Here is a 13,023-nt window from a genome sequence, read left to right on the forward strand (position 1 = left end):
TATATATATATATATATATATATATATATATATATATATATATATATATATATAAGTATATATGTCTATATAAAAATAAATATAAACAAAAGTATAAATAATAATTTGAAATAATCTATTGGAATTAAAAATGTAAACTAATGAACAAAATCATTAAGTTGCTATGAATATATATATATATATATATATATATATATATATATATATATATATATATATATATATATATATATATGAAATATATACATCAGTAATGGTATATATACAAGTATTATATATATACAATTTATAAATAATCAATATTCGGTAAGAGATATTATATAATATATATATTACATACTTATTGAATATTACATTAAATTATTTACAAGTTAAGAATATAGTTGTCATAATAATAATATTATTACTTTCATTATTGATATTAATGCCAATATTAAAACTAGTATTGTTTATATTATTATTATTGCTTTATTTGTAATTAATAAAATTCTAATAATCTTAGGTTGTCAAAATAAAGATTTTTAATATAAATATTATAAGAATGACTGAAGTCATAAATTAATTATGATTTAAATAAAATAATAGTTATTATTAATTTCAAAGATTTGTATTTCTATTATTATTAAATATCATCAATATTATTATTATCATTAGTATTACTTGATATTATTATTAATAATATTATTAATTTTATTATTATTATTATTATTATTATTATTATTATTATTATTATATTTATTAATTAATAAATCATATGGAAACAAAATAGGTAGAATTCATTTGTCAAATAAAGGGTACAAAGTTGGTAAAAACTCAACATCTGCTTTAATGTTTTTTTTTCCTTTCTTTTTGTTTACCCGATTGTGGGTATGTCCACCCATTTCTCTTCTCTAATCAAACAAATCAACTTCTCATAATTGCTAGTAACTCGAATTTTGTCACGATATTATCAAGTATTTACTGTTATCATCGATTGAATCAAACTTGAAACAGAAAGCATTAAAGATAATCAGGTACTCCGTAGGTTCTTGAACTCCAATTTAACAAAATCTCGAATTCGAATTTTTCTTCAAAATCTATAATTGCAGCGGTGTTATAAATCCTCTAAACAATCTTTATGCAAAGCCTCAACTTCCAATTCTCTCTAACTAATCCAAGATTTCGAAGTCAAAGATCAATTTTAAAAAGTCAAACAATTTTCTTCGAATTAATTGATGTAATCTGTTGCAACTCTGATGCAATTGATGATACTAATATATTCTAATGATCATTTGAAAAATCTTTCATGTAGATAACAATGTCTCAAAACCTACACATCGCGAAATATTTTTTTTTTCTTCAAATACCGTCGCACAGCAGTAGAGTTTTTTTTTCTGTTTTTATTTTATTTTATTTTTTGCTGTGTTGAGTCTATCAAATCAAACTCCCGAATTAGAAATCGTCCTCTGCTTTAGTTATAAAAACAACGAGTGATGGTTATGGGTAATTTGATTTTTGGATTGGATTGAATGATGAAGAAGATGAAGAAGGAGAGAAATAGGAATAAATAAAATGCGGGTTAATTATATATGTTTTCTGTATTATTTCGGAATTTGGGCATAGCCCAGCTTGTTATAAGGATTGATGAGTGTTCGAGGGGTCGGGGGTTCGAGTCTCGGCTTGGACAGTTTCTTATTTTTTTTGGAGCCTTGAAGGTAGTTCATTTATCAAGTTATTATGATTATTAATTATATTATTATTATTAATATTAATATTAATATTAATATTATTGTTCTAATTATTATTATTGTTGTAGTTAGTATTAAATGTATTATTATTATAAGTAATATGATTAATATGAGTATTAGTAGTATTATTAAGTAATAATATTATTATTAATAGTATTATAAAACTTATTAACATCACTATCAATTTTATAATATTATCATTAAAATTATCAAAAATATCGATATTATTATTGCTATTAAAAGTATGGTAATTATTATTATTAACAGATGTGTTATTATTATTATGATTAGGATCATTATTATTAACATTATTATGAAGATAATAAAAGTTATCATTATTTTCATTAATATTAAGTATTAGTAACACTCTTATAACTATTAGTATTATTATTAACAATATCAATATTATTATTAATATTATCATTTCTAATAAAGTTATACTTATTATTATTAGTAAATCGTTATTATCGAAACTATCATTTTTAAGCAAATAAATATTTTATACATAAAATATATTTTTTATATATACTATATTTATATTAAAACTATACATAACTATATATATAAAACCTACTAAAATTATTTATATAAACACTTTCAAACAACAAATTATCGATTTTTAAATATAACATTAAACAAGTATGTATATGAATATATTAATATAACTATAAAAATATTAGCCATTTGAATAAACATACAAATTAAAAATATATAATATTAATATAAAAATAATGTAATTAATAAACATATATATATATATTCATTCGAATACGATTATATGTATTAATGAATATACAAATGATTTAGGTTCGTGAATCCGAGGCCAACCCTGCATTGTTCAGTTGTTCAATATAGTCATATGTATTTTTACTACAAAATACATTAGGTGAGTTTCATTATTCCCTTTTTAAATGCTTTTGCAATATATATTTTTGGGACTGAGAATACATGCGCTGCTTTTATAACTGTTTTACGAAATAGATACAAGTAATCGAAACTACATTCTATGGTTGAATTATTAAACCGAATACGCCCCTTTTTAGTCTGGTAATCTAAGAATTAGGGAACATACACCCTAATTGACGCGAATCCTAAAGATAGATCTATCGGGCCTAACAAGCCCCATCCAAAGTACCGGATGCTTTAGTACTTCGAAATTTATATCATGTCCGAAGGAGGATCCCGGAATGATGGGGATATTCTAATATGCATATTGTTAATGTCGATTACCAGGTGTTCAATCCATATGAATGATATTTTTGTCTCTATGCATGGGACGTATGTTTATGAGGATTGGAAATATGAAATCTTGTGGTCTATTAACATTATGAAATAATTATTTATGTTAAACTAATGAACTCACCAATCTTGTGGTTGACACTTGAAAGCATGTTTATTCTCAGGTACGAAGGAAATCTTCCGCTGTGTATTTACTCATTTTAAAGATATTACTTGGAGTCATTCATGGCATATTTCAAAAGACGTTGCATTCGAGTCGTTGAGTTCATCAAGTTTATTATTAAGTCAATTATAGATAGATATATTATGAAATGGTATGCATGCCGTCAACTTTCGATGTAATTAAAGATTGTCTTTTCAAAAACGAATGCGATGTTTGTAAAATGTATCATATAGAGGTCAAGTACCTCGCGATGAAATCAACTGTTGTAAATCATTTATAATCGATATGGACTTCGTCCGGATGGTTTAGGACGGGTCTCTACAGGTATTTCGGTAACAGAGCTCCGCACGAACTATTCAACAAACCAAGTGGCCAGGCCGACTACGGAGAGGCAGGATCCTTTTGGTCCCAATATAATTGGCGACTGTTTGGAAAATCCAACAACCAAGTCCGTGTATAATTGTCTTTCTTAGACACCACTAAATGCTTGTGAATAAGTTTGATATAGAGCAGTGTTGCCTGATACCAGTTCGCCGGCAGCGGCGCCAAAAACTAGCTCCTCCCGTGATATGGCCGAAACGGACGGTTTTTATTCGCGCAGTGTCGTCGGGTCGCGGCGCGCGAGGATCAGCCACTCGAGGGAGGGGTACTGTTTTAAATTTATATTTATCGGGGCCTAAATCTTACTACTCCTTATAAGTAAGGGAAGTATGACCTAGAGTCGTATTTTTTGAGATATCAGTAGAATCGAACCTATATTTAAGCCTAAGGTAGTTAAGACGAAGTAGTGATTACCTATTTGGAATTTTCTAATTTATAAGATAAAGTAAATACGATAAAATTTGTAATTCAGATAAGGTTAAAGTGAGTGCATACTATGACTTCATCAGTTATTCTGCAGAGATTATGGAATGATGGCTCATGAATAGGCAGAGGCCTTGTATTCATTACACTGGTCCTAAACGCCCATGTCATAAGACATGTCACTGGGTACTGCGTTAGGCTTGAAGATTCTGAATAGACAGCAACGTCCCTTACCCCCGATGCCCGTGCAGTCTGACTACAGGCATACACGTTCAGACGGCTCATCCAATTGAGCGACTCGGTTGGGTGACGTATTAACATTCCACAAGGGTCTAAACTTTCTTAAGCATAATAGAATACATGGTTTACCATATCCGAGAGACGTGATGTGTTTCAATGCTTTCGTTAATGATTGGTTTTAAAAGATATTTAGACCCTTAAAAAGAGTTTAACCATTAAGAACACCATGGCCAAGTCAAGCTGACTTCCATGAACACGTTCGGTTATCCTAACAGTCCAATCCTTTATGTGTCTAAACAAACAGTTCCTTAATTAACTAAGAATCCCTCAAGCGGCGTGCAATGCTTGAGACCGCGTTATGGTGCAGTGTACTGGTCAACACTAACCGGGTTCCATGGCCTTACTTAGCAGAGGTACAGCTTACAACAACCGTTGTGCTTCAGCGTGTACGTACGAAGTTTATATGCTTGGTGACTACACTAGCATGGTCTGGGACCGACAATGTACTAAGGGTCTAGTCAGATGTTTCACTACAAAAGAGTCCTCAGTCGGAATCCAAAGCTTGATAGACTTACTACAACCGGTGTGCCTCAGTCAATCTTACGTTGTATCCAATAGACTTCTCTTACCAAGGGGTGACACAGATAGTGTACTCTGAATCGAGGTTCGTGACTTCCCAATAACAGAGCCTATAACTACGTTCTATTAGTTGAAAAAGCGATTGAGTTTAAAGCATAATCGGAAAGCATTTCAACAGCATACACAAACCATAATATTATTTCGGCATTATAACTGCTTACATCATAGCATACACTAAAGATAACTACTCGCTAATCATGGCAACAATATCACATAACATAATGATAGAAGACATTATATAAAGATAAGGGATAGAAGTACCAGTAGATTAAACGAGTTCTGAAAACAAAAGTGAAAACTTCAAGACTCCAGACCGCTCCTAATACAATCTTCGGCGTTCTTCTCCGGGTACTAGGTTTTCCGCACGGAGTCGAAGGCCTTGAGAGTATGACTAATATTGTACAAGAGAGAGAGAAAGAAGTGAATTGGAAGTGTGTGTTGGAATGAATGACAAAGACCTTTTAAATAAACAAGAATTTTGCCTGCAAGCCGTTTGGCAGGCCGTTTGCTAGGCAAGCCGTTTATCGAGCCCGTTTGCCTGACCGTTTGGCAGGCCATTTGCCATACTGGCAAGCCGTTTGGCAAGTCGTATGGCAGGCCGTTTTTGTGCCTGGTCAGCCTTGATTCACTGGATCGTAACTTGATTTCTTGTCTTTCACCGTTTTCGCTCTAGAATCTTCGTTTTAGCTCCGATTCTCTTGATTCTTTTTGCACCGTCTTCGTAATTACTTGTTCTTCAATTCTAACCGACGAAGTGGGTATTTTGCCGACAAAGTTCAAATCTTTCTTGTTTTTGGGCCTTAATACCGGGGTGAAAACGTGACTTTTTAGCCGATGTCATCCATTATAAAGCTCTTGTCGATAACAACAAAACCCACTAAATAATTGTAAATATATATCACTTGATCATATATTATCAATTAGTGTCCAAAAATCACTTTTAACCAATTTTTCCAACAAGGACGACGATTAATTGAAAATTTTGGGCACCAATCATCATTCACTTTTCTCGATCACAAAGAATGACCATGGATATAGTGAAGTAGACGATGGTAGAAAATGATTAGATCATGGTAGTCACGTACTGTCAAATGAAATGTTAGGGTTTTGAAAACTCTAAAAAACTATAAAATGTCTAAATTATCTTTTCATCCAAAATATGATTTTATAGCTAATATTTACTTCCTTCTTTTCTCAAATTTATTGTTTTCCTCAACATCCTTTCTCTCTCTCAATTCTAGTATGGATGGCAAAGTTAAATAGTTCCAATTTCACTTCCAATTCCAATTAATAATAAGAAAGTTTTAAACGCATGACTTCCGCTTCTAGTTCTTGACTAACCCATCCAATATTTTGTGTGCCCATCGGCCATCGTATCCACTAAAAGTGATAAGGTCATCAATTTTAACTTTATGTCATGCTAAACAAACATTAAACTTCTAACACGTTTAGTTATCAATCAATAAAAATAAAATTCAGAAAGTATTTTAAAGGCTATATATTTATGTAACAGCTGAATAATTATTAAATTAGTATGGTTAAAAGATTTACGAAGGGGTTTTGCAACCATATAATCCAGTTTACTCTATACTATTGAAGGGTCTGAAGTCTATATGAATCCAACAGAAAGATCTAACTATTAATATTATACAAACCTTTTGTTGTAGCTCATTTAATGGTGGTCTGCCTCTCTTAGCGAGAAGTCGGAGTTCGACTCTCGTGGGGTGCAACATTGCACACAAGGTTGCCCATTTACCCTTGAATTCCACCCAATGGTGCCTTCCGCACATCGCGTTGCGGGAGCAGTTGGGGAGGGGGATTTACCGCACATGCCTTCGGATTGGGTTTCCTCCTTAATAGCAGTTGGGGGAGGGTACGTTATCCAGTTAAATATATGAATTTTCCTATATTTGTTTTCTTGAAATAATTAAATTAAAATTTTAGAAGCATTACTCCCTTCGGCTTGACCAACCACCCAATATTTTGTGAGCCCATCATATCCACTAAAACTGGTAAAGTAATCAGTTTTCAACTTTATTTCATGCTAAACAAAGATGTCAACTTCTAAAGTGAGAAATAAATAAGGTGTACCAAAAGTTGGATTTTTGAATAAGCGCATAAGAAGAAACAATGAACTATATAAACTATATATAGCGTCAATATTCTATCGTAGCATTTAGGCATCGTATAATTCAAAAAACTTAAAAAAAAAACTTAGCCTTTTTTGAAATTTCGTAAGATCATACATAATGGGGCAGTTCTCCCCCACATGCTTGATCATTATATATATATATATATATATATATATATATATATATATATATATATATATATATATATATATATATATATATATATATATATATATATATATATATAATGATTGATCATTATGTATATATAATGCTTGATCATTATGTATGATCAAGCATGTATATTTTAAGTGTAAAAGGCAATTCAAGTGCAAGTACAAGTAGAGCCGCAGAGATAAATAGCAAACCGCGAACTGCGCTATTACATTGCGGATGCACGCATAAATTGAGATTGCTAAAATGTCCCGCATAAACATTGCGGATCAATGAAGTGTGCGCGAACATTGATTCCGCGAAGATTCCAAACCTATAAATAAGGAGCTTGACCTCTCATTTTAGGTTGTTGATTCTGTGCAATTGCTCTGGCCTTTTGTGATTCAATTGTGACTACGCCCAAGTATCGGTCATAATCGAGCTAAGGTAATGCAATCAAGACCAGGACATGGTGATTGATCACTTGAATCTAAGTGAAAGACGATCATAAAGTCCCAAAAACATTATCAACACCACCATCCACCCCTTATTGCACTCAATTCCTAAATTAGATCTTGCATCTAATTTAGGATTGATCAATTTGCGCCATCCGTCGGACCTGAATTAGAATTGAATTCAATAAATTTATTTCGCGCAATCGAGTGATTTAATCTAGATTCAATTTTAATCGTGTTTTTGTATAATGAATTGCAGGTCTATACATCTACAGTGCTTGATTACTAATTTGGACAAAAATGAAAAGGTTGAATGACAACGCAGTTGTTAAGAAAATTGCGAAAGCGTCAAAGCTTCAATGCTGACTAAATAACAAATTTAAAAATGATTTAAGAGCAACATATCTCGCAAATTTAAAGAGGAAATGGTTAGCAATACCAAATTCACGCAAAGATGAATTAAATAGTGCAAATATGCAACAAATACAAGATGTAAGTGTAATAACGCAACAAACACAAAAAGCTAACGCGGTTAGAAAATTTTCAAATGAATATGCACAAACGCAAGAAGCAAAAGTAGTAAGCATGGTTAATAAGCGAAAGAAGGTTCACAAAAGAAAAGCTGCGGAAACGCTCGATAATGGCAACTTGCGCCAATAATGTTTCCGCCAATGCAAAACTATGGCATGATTGATGTGCCAGTAATTTTTTCTTGTAAAATTGCAAACACAGAAATCACAATTATGAAAGTGCATATAGACATTGGAAGTAGCGTGGACATCATATATGAGCAGTGCTTTCGCAAGTTACCAGAAAGCATCAAGGCAGAGCTGATACCTACTGTAGTCTCGTTATCAGGCTTTGCAGGAGAGTCCGCATGGTCGGTTGGGCAGCTACCGTTGAAAATAGAGCTTGTTGATGAAACAGATGCAAAACTAATGCGCCAAGCATGGTTAGATTTATACGTTATGCAATTTGCTTCACGCTATAACAAGTTGTTAGGGCGCTCTGCGCTATCAAAATTTTGTATCATTCCCTCGACAATACACGGAATGATAAAGTTCGCAACATGCAAAGGTGTTGCAACAATGAACTCTGCAATGATACAGCCAATCTGCGCAGCTGTTAATATGCAAGGCGCTGTGATAGAAAGCGCAGGTGCAGAAGATAATATGGTTGTGATAAATCGTGCATATCCAGAGAAAACAATCAAAATTGGCAACAATTTGGATGCGGATGTTAAAAATCAGTTAGTGCAGTTGCTTATAGCAAATATGGATGTCTTTGCGTGGTGTGAACAAGAAATGACTGGTGTTCCGCGAAAAATTGCAGAACATATACTTAATGCAAATCCTGCGTTAAAGCCAATAATTCAGAAACGCGGAGGCATGGCTCCAGATCGCATGAAATGGTTATGCAGAGAAGTAACTAAACTTATTGACGCAGGAATTTTGCGCGAAGTAAAGTACCAAACATGGGTTGCAAACCCAGTGCTTGTTAAAAAACTTAACGGATCGTGGCAAATGTGCATTGATTTTAAAGATATCAATAAAGCTTGACCTAAAGACAACTATCAGCTGCCAGAAATCGATTGGAAAGTGGAATCGTTGCTTGAATATCCTTTTAAGTGCTTTCTAGACGCATACAAAGGGTATCATCAAATTCCAATGGCGGAAGAAGATGAGGATAAAATCGCGTTCCATACAGGCAAAGGCATATATTGCTATATCAAGATGCCATTTGGACTTAAGAATATTGGCGCTACATATCAACGCTTGATAGATAGTGCATTCGAAATTGGGCGCAATCTTGAAGCTTATGTGGATGATTTGGTCATCAAGAGCAGAACGCAAGATCAAATTCTGCAAGATGTTGCGGAAACATTCAAAAATCTGCGAAAAATTAACATGAAGTTAAATCCATCAAAGTGCAGTTTTGGCTAAAAAGAAGGAAAATTTTTGGCATACTATGTTACCGAGCAAGGCAAGGCTAATCCCAAAAAGATGGCCGCAATTGAAAATATGACTGCGCCAAAAACAATAAAGGAAGTGCAAAGTTTAACAGGCAAGTTAGCGGCTTTGACTAGATTCTTGTCAAAGGCTGCGGAAAGACAATTGCCTTTCTTTAAAACGTTAAAAGGATGTTTTAACCAGAAAAATTTTGTGTGGACTGCGAAAGCAGATGGCGCAATTCAAGAAATGAAGCAATTACTCGCAACGCTACCTATGTTAACTGCACCAATAAATGGCGAAATTCTATATCTTTATGTCTCAATTGCAAATGAGGCTTTTGGATCAGCGTTGGTTGCAGAGCGCGAGAAAACGCAAAAGCCAATTTACTTTGTGAGTAAGGACCTCACAGGAAGCGAAATTAACTATGCGCCAATGGAGAAGTTTGTATATGCATTACTATTAACTTCAAGAAGATTGCGGAGGTTTTTCCAAGCGCATCATATTCATGTTTTAACTGATTTGTCGGTTAAACAAGTTCTAAATAAGCCTGAAATATCTGGAAGGCTTGCCAAATGGGCAATTGAGTTGGGATCCGATGAAATAACTTACTTTCTGTGAACTTCTGTGAAGGGGAAAGTTCTTGCGGATTATCTCGCAGAAATGACTGGCGAATTGGAGGTCATTCATGAAAGAAAGAGTTGAAACATGCGCAAGGTGAAACATGAGATTTATTTACTGATGGTGCGTCATGCACAAAGGTGCAGGCGCAAGATTAGTCTTAAAAAGCCTAAGTGGTGAGGAACATACATACGCATTGCGTTTCAACTTTGACGTTACAAACAATGAAGCTGAGTATGAAGCGCTACTCGCTGGATTAAGCATTGCGCATAAAATGAATATCACTAAGTTACGCGCATATGTTGATTCACAGTTGATTTCAAATCAGTTTAATGGCTCATTTGATGCACATGAACTTTCTATGCAGAAGTATTTGAAATTGCTGAAAGAGGTTGCAGAAAAGTTTGAGCATTTTGAGCTTGCGCAAGTTTCAAGAAGCCAAAAAAAAAAGCAGATGTATTAAGTAAATTGGCAGCTTTAACTTTTTCGTATTTTCAAAAGCAAGTGTGGGTAGAGGAGTTGCCCAACAAGGCAATTGCTGGCGAATTAGTTGTTGCGGCTATTGAGGAAATGCAACCAAATTGGATGGATCATATCATTGCAAATCTGTGCAATAATACGTTTCCAGAAGATAAGAATGAAGCAAGATTAGTGTGCATAAGATCACCTATGTATATCATCAAAAATGACGTATTGTATCGCAAATTTTATTACGGGCCATTAATGCGTTGTGTAGGACCAGCAGAGGCATAGATGATCATTGAAGAAGTACATAGCGGTTCTTGCGCAATACATTCTGGTTACAAAACCATTGCGCCAAAAAATATGCGGATGGGTTGCTTTTGACCAACCTTGTATCACGATGTTGTAAAAATAGTAAAAAGATGCAGAAGTTGCCAAAGGCATGCACCGCAGAACAGAAATTCAAGGCATGACATGATTCTAGTAAATTCGCCATGGCCATTAAATATATATGGGCGATTGATATTGTAGGACCATTTCATGTGGGGCAGGGAATGTAAAGTTCTTAATTGTGGCAATTGATTATTTCACTAAGTGGGTTGAAGCGAAAGCATTACGCACAATTACAGGAGTGCAAAGTACGAAATTTTGTATGCGAATATATCATTTGTCAATTTGGTATTCCCTGCAAACTTGTAAGCGATAATGGCACACATATAGCGAAAGATCCATTCAAAAGTTGGTGCGAAGAAATGAACATTGCACAAAAAATTAATTCAATTGCACACCCGCAAGCTAATGGGTTCTACGAAGTTACTTTTTTTAATAGCGATTGGGATCACCCGAGGGGGACTAAAATCACCCGTTGTGATCATCTCCTGTTTCGACTATGCCGATGCAGTGATAATAACCCCGCCCCCATTACTGCCCGGGAGGAAACCTTGAAACCCGATCCAAGGGCACGGCCAAGTAAAAACCCCTCCCCTTTACCCCCTCCCCCCAAACGATATGGGAAAGGTGCCATGGGTGGATACTTCATGGCAGTGATGAAATTGTGTTTTTAATATGTAGCCAACGGGGTCGAACTCCTGACCTCTCCTAAAAGAGGCAGGCCACCAACCGCTGGACCACATCACAACTTCTGTGCGAATAATGAAGCTTTATGTGATAATTTGAATTTTGTGGAGGAACGCAGATTAATGGCTGCGATAAGAGAAGCGAATAACAAGCAACAGATTACGAAATATTATAACAAAAAGGTGTGTGCTTTAGCCTTCGATGTTGGCGAGTGGGTTTTGCGAAATAATGAAGCAAGCCGCGGAGAAAATGTTGGTAAATTGGGGCCCAATTGGGAAGGTCCCTACCAAATAATAGTAATAATTGTGCAATGATGGTTAACGCAGAAAAACTTAGAAAAATTGTGACTTTGTATTCAGAGATGTATATGCAATCTTTGCAGAAAAATGATAAGTGTTTTATGTTATTATGAATAGAAAATTTTAAAATCGCGATTTAACTCAGTTATTTGCAAAATGGTTACAATCCATACAAACGAGTAAACACACAGTACTTTCAATAGCGAAGGAAAAGACCGCTATAGTGGAACACAAATTATACTTGAAGTGTTAGCGAAATGATGGAACTCATATATATTAATTTCCTAAGATTGTGAATTTGCCCAACTTAGACGCTTCGCAATAACATATGATGTGCGTAGAGGCGTATATGAAATAGCTTATATTTTACTAGGAAAAACTATTAAATATGATACAATTTTACACAAAATATTTATTTATTTATAGAACGGATATAACTAAACCTTGCTACAACACTTATAGGCAGTGTACCTAATCGTACAGTAGTGTAGTTTTTAGTAAGTCCGGTTCGTTCCACAGGGAAATCTTTAAACAAAGCTTAACGCTATATTAGTTTTACTTTATAAAAATACAAATATATATAAGTAATATTATTAATATAAAGGGGGGTTTTTACCGTTTAATGACCGGTTTGTCGATTTTAAAACTTTAGTCGCAGTTAAAACCTAATATCAAATATCAAATAAATAAAAGACTTAATTTAAAGCGTAAAGTAAATAACGATAATGAAATTGCGATAAATAAAATTGCGATAAAATAAACTTGCAATAATTAAAAAGTACGAAAATTAAAAGTGCAATTAAATACAATGACAATAAATAAAAGTGCGATAATTAAAAATGCAATTAAATATGAAAATAAAGGAATTATGCTTATTTAAACTTCCGTAATCATGATGTTTGACGCGTTGATTTTAGTTTTATGCCCATGGGTTAATTGTCCTTTGTCCTGGATTATTTAATATGTCCGTCTGGTTTTGTCCATAACAGTCCATCAGTCATAAATATAAAGTGCGAGTATCCTCGTCAAATTATCCTTATACCCGAAGTCAAATATTCCAACT

The 13,023-nt window shown here is 33.7% G+C and overlaps 2 protein-coding genes across 2 annotated transcripts; both read left to right on the forward strand.

Annotated features, from left to right (window-relative positions):
- Nucleotides 1-8,211: 8,211 nt before the first annotated feature.
- Nucleotides 8,212-9,111, forward strand: LOC139901690 (uncharacterized). The gene has a single exon (XM_071884369.1). It carries the CDS (start codon nt 8,212-8,214, stop codon nt 9,109-9,111), a length of 900 nt encoding a protein of 299 aa, XP_071740470.1.
- Nucleotides 9,112-10,252: 1,141 nt separating this feature from the next.
- On the forward strand, nt 10,253-10,875 carry LOC139901691 (uncharacterized). Its single transcript, XM_071884371.1, has 2 exons — nt 10,253-10,549; nt 10,624-10,875. The coding sequence occupies exons 1-2, from the start codon at nt 10,253-10,255 to the stop codon at nt 10,873-10,875; spliced, it is 549 nt and encodes a 182-aa protein (XP_071740472.1).
- Nucleotides 10,876-13,023: the final 2,148 nt, after the last annotated feature.

The sequence above is a fragment of the Rutidosis leptorrhynchoides genome, chromosome 3, assembly GCF_046630445.1.
Source record: "Rutidosis leptorrhynchoides isolate AG116_Rl617_1_P2 chromosome 3, CSIRO_AGI_Rlap_v1, whole genome shotgun sequence".
Taxonomy (NCBI): domain Eukaryota; kingdom Viridiplantae; phylum Streptophyta; class Magnoliopsida; order Asterales; family Asteraceae; genus Rutidosis; species Rutidosis leptorrhynchoides.

Bases quoted from the DNA above. Each gene is read 5' to 3' on its own strand.
- LOC139901690 (XM_071884369.1), top strand. From the start codon at position 8,212: ATGTTTCCGCCAATGCAAAACTATGGCATGATTGATGTGCCAGTAATT.
- LOC139901691 (XM_071884371.1), top strand. From the start codon at position 10,253: ATGCACAAAGGTGCAGGCGCAAGATTAGTCTTAAAAAGCCTAAGTGGT. The intron at 10,550-10,623 runs GTTTCAAGAAGC...TATTTTCAAAAG, and splicing joins AGCATTTTGAGCTTGCGCAA to CAAGTGTGGGTAGAGGAGTT.